This window comes from Prunus dulcis, chromosome 8 (assembly GCF_902201215.1).
Source record: "Prunus dulcis chromosome 8, ALMONDv2, whole genome shotgun sequence".
In the NCBI taxonomy this organism is placed as follows: Eukaryota; Viridiplantae; Streptophyta; class Magnoliopsida; order Rosales; family Rosaceae; genus Prunus; species Prunus dulcis.
In genome coordinates this window covers 10938059-10941926 of record NC_047657.1, presented here as the reverse complement: position 1 = coordinate 10941926, position 3868 = coordinate 10938059, and the positions used below count along the sequence as shown (strand labels likewise).

The window sequence follows — 3868 nt, the reverse complement described above, 5'->3', positions numbered from 1 at the left end:
GATTTTCTTATAGTTTACCAAACAGACTGGGCTTTCCAATTTTTTTTTTAAAATCACTTATTACCCCAAATAAACATTGCCAAACTAGCACTTAAACAAATGAAAATTATTTGATTGGGTGTGAGAATCTTGGAGTACAATTAGTAGATGATTTATTATTTGGTGAAATATAAACAAAATAAAAATGTAAACAATTAGTTTGTAATTGGTTCAATATATATAATGTTTCTACATTATTGATCATTTTATTATAAATATAGTATAATATTATTGATTATTTTATTATAATTTAGGGATACAGTCGGCGAGCGAATTTTGCAACAGCTGTTATACGTTGCACCTCACGCATCTAATTTCAAATTTTACCAAGCCTGAGAGTGAAAATGAATCCTCTGGTCCACAAGAATGATGCAATGGTTATGAAAGTGATGTGAGCTTTTTGGGTCTATTTAAACGACACTCTCCACAGCTCAAACCCAACTCTGCATATCCACTACTATTTCTGCTTCCTTTCATGTCCACATAAATCTCCCTCTCTCTCTCTAGATTTCACTCCTGTAATTTGAGGCCATTTTTCTAGGCAACTCTCCAGTCTCTGTCTCTGTCTCTAAGAAGATGGCTGACCGGAGAGCTGAAGATAATGCCGTTGTCTCCGGCCAACCCCAGAAAACCATAGCAGACTTTGATCCCCCAGGGAAGCCAAAGAGAAACAAGTACGCCTTTGCTTGTGCCATCTTGGCTTCCATGACTTCCATCTTGCTTGGTTATGGTAAATATGCTTAAAACTTTAGCTTATATTTTATATTTTTTTTGGGTTTTCAATTATTAAAGCAATCTTAATTTTGATGTGTTTTTTTTTTCTTCTTTCTCTATGTTCTTATGTGTTAAAGAAATTAATGGAGACTTATTTCCAAAAAAATGGGGAACATTGTTGGAAGCTTTTATGTTTGTTTTGGTTTTTAGAAAGTTTCTAAACAAAGCTGCCTCCATGCATGTGTTGCTGCTGGTTTTCTGTACAGATATTGGTGTGATGAGTGGAGCTGCAATCTACATAAAAGACGACCTCAAAGTCAGCGACGTAGAAATTGAGGTTCTTGTCGGTATTCTGAACCTTTACTCCCTCATCGGCTCGGCCGCAGCCGGCAGAACTTCCGACTGGATCGGCCGTCGGTACACCATAGTCCTCGCTGGAGCCATCTTCTTCGTCGGAGCTCTCCTCATGGGATTTGCCCCCAACTATGCCTTTCTCATGTTCGGCCGGTTTGTGGCCGGAATTGGCGTCGGCTACGCTCTCATGATCGCTCCGGTCTACACCGCCGAGGTCTCTCCGGCGTCGTCACGTGGGTTCCTCACATCTTTCCCAGAGGTTTGTTTGTTTGTTTTCTTCCTAGTTTGTTTAACCATAATCTTGGATATTATCTTCAAGAAAGCTTAGAATATACTTTTTGTTTTTACCCAAGTATCCAATTATTTCTTTGCTTTTAAATTTGGAGGTGGTTGGGAATTTTGCGTTTTGGGTTGAAGGTTTGAGAAGTTTGGTTGGAAACTTTCTAGACTATGTTAAAAGTATTTTCATATCATAACAAAAATAAAAGACTTTTCTTGTTTGGTTTATAAAAGTGCTTATGAGCTTATACAAGCACTTTTCATGTGCTATGGATAAAATCAAAGTAAATTTAGGTTTTGCTTATAAAAAAACTTTCACTTTTGGAAAAAGCCAAATTTTTTTCAAAAAATACAGAAGAACCTCTCAACTTTCAAACCAAAAACATGCAAATGTAAATGATTCTTTTGGAAATCAAAAAATAAATAAAGGCAATTTTGTCCATTTTGGCTTCTTTTAAAAATTTCCTCTCTTCTTTGGTTTTTTTCCAAAGTCTCCCTAAAATCAAATATGAAATCATATTTAATAGAGTAACGTTTGTTTGTTAAATAGGTGTAAATTAATTTTAATAAAATATTTTTGTCCAGTGCATATTTAATTGATTAGTTTTTCCTTTTAAAAAAAAATAGGTGTTTATCAATGCTGGGATATTGTTCGGCTACGTGTCCAATTATGGCTTCTCAAAGCTCCCAACTCACTTGGGATGGCGGCTCATGCTCGGTGTGGGAGCCATCCCCTCTATTTTCCTAGCCGTCGGTGTCTTAGCCATGCCGGAGTCGCCTCGTTGGCTCGTCATGCAGGGGCGGCTCGGGGACGCCAGGAAAGTCCTCGACAAAACCTCAGACTCCCTAGAAGAGTCCAAGCTTCGGCTAGGCGACATCAAAGAAGCCGCCGGCATCCCGGAACACTGCAACGACGACATCGTTGAGGTCAAGAAGCGCAGCCAAGGCCAAGACGTGTGGAAAGAGTTGCTCCTTCATCCAACACCAGCCGTCCGTCATATTTTAATGTGTGCCGTTGGTTTACACTTCTTTCAGCAAGCGTCGGGTATAGACGCCGTCGTTTTGTACAGTCCAAGGATCTTTAAGAAGGCTGGGATCACCAACTCCGACAAAATTTTACTCTGCACTGTGGCCGTTGGATTAGTCAAAACCGTTTTCATCTTGGTCGCCACGTTTATGCTCGATCGGGTCGGACGACGTCCGTTGCTTCTAACTAGTGTGGCCGGCATGGTAATCACGCTTGCATTACTCGGTTCGGGCCTTACGATTATAGATCACCACGAAGAGAGGATCATGTGGGCTGTTGTTTTGTGCTTGACCATGGTATTAGCGTACGTCGCGTTCTTCTCGATCGGGATGGGCCCCATCACATGGGTCTACAGCTCTGAGATCTTCCCGTTGCAGCTACGTGCTCAAGGTTGCAGTATAGGAGTGGCTGTGAACAGGGTGGTGAGTGGGGTCCTCTCGATGACTTTTCTTTCGCTGTACAAGGCCATCACAATTGGCGGGGCCTTCTTTCTTTTTGCGGCAATTGCAGCGGTTGGCTGGACGTTCTTTTTCACAATGCTCCCAGAAACACAGGGTAGAACCCTTGAGGATATGGAGGTCTTGTTTGGAAAATTCTACAGGTGGAGAAAAGCCAATGCACTCCTAAAACAGAAGAAGCAAGCTGGACACGGTGATGGCAACAATAATCCCAACAACCCTCATATCCAATTAGGAACAAAAGGGGTAGCTAATTAGATTAGTCAATCCACTTGTGGTAGTATATTGTAGTAGATATAGACTCTTTTGTATGCTTCTCAGTTATATGTAATTCACAAGTACAAGTATTTCTTCTCTAAATCAGCTATGAAAGATGAAAGGGTTTTCCAAACCAATGAGATAGACTTGTGATTTCGACACCCAAACCACCAAAAACATGTTGGTTGAGACTAATAACATTTCCTATTAACAACTGTTATTTGCAACTTTTGCTTTTCTTATATATGCATGTGATTATTTACGGGTGTGATAAGAATTTTCGTAGCCGATGTAAAAATTAGAAACGGAAAAGAAAACAATATAAGACCAAGTTTTTAAAATACGTTCTTGGAAAAGGGAAAGGACAAAACTCCAATAATTGGGGAGGGAAGGGAGTGAAAAAATGAAGGCTATGTGGGCTGCATTTTGATTTTGGTGTATATATGATAGTTCCTTTTGATGTTGAGGGTGGTTTAACTTTTTCTCTGTTTGTGTCTTCTTTTTCTTTTTTGGTATAATTTTCCACTTGAAATAGGTGGTCCAGTCTGATTTTTAGGTGCATACACTGTGTAAATTTATGTGGTTGATGTGATTAATTGTAAGTGGACAATATCACTCAAATTAGTATAGTAGTAAATAGAGTATCGTTCCAATATGGATCAAGTTAATTTATTAAATACTAGAGTGATTTATTTCTAATTACATTTGAATTAAATGATAAGAGATTTATGATGATTAA

At 39.1% G+C, this 3868-nt stretch overlaps 1 protein-coding gene across 1 annotated transcript; it reads left to right on the top strand.

Annotated features, from left to right (window-relative positions):
- The first annotated feature begins 461 nt into the window (after positions 1-461).
- LOC117636825 (polyol transporter 5-like) lies at positions 462-3296 on the top strand. Its single transcript, XM_034371510.1, has 3 exons — positions 462-769; positions 1020-1366; positions 2014-3296. The coding sequence occupies exons 1-3, from the start codon at positions 616-618 to the stop codon at positions 3127-3129; spliced, it is 1617 nt and encodes a 538-aa protein (XP_034227401.1). The 5' UTR covers positions 462-615; the 3' UTR covers positions 3130-3296.
- The last annotated feature ends 572 nt before the right edge of the window (positions 3297-3868 follow it).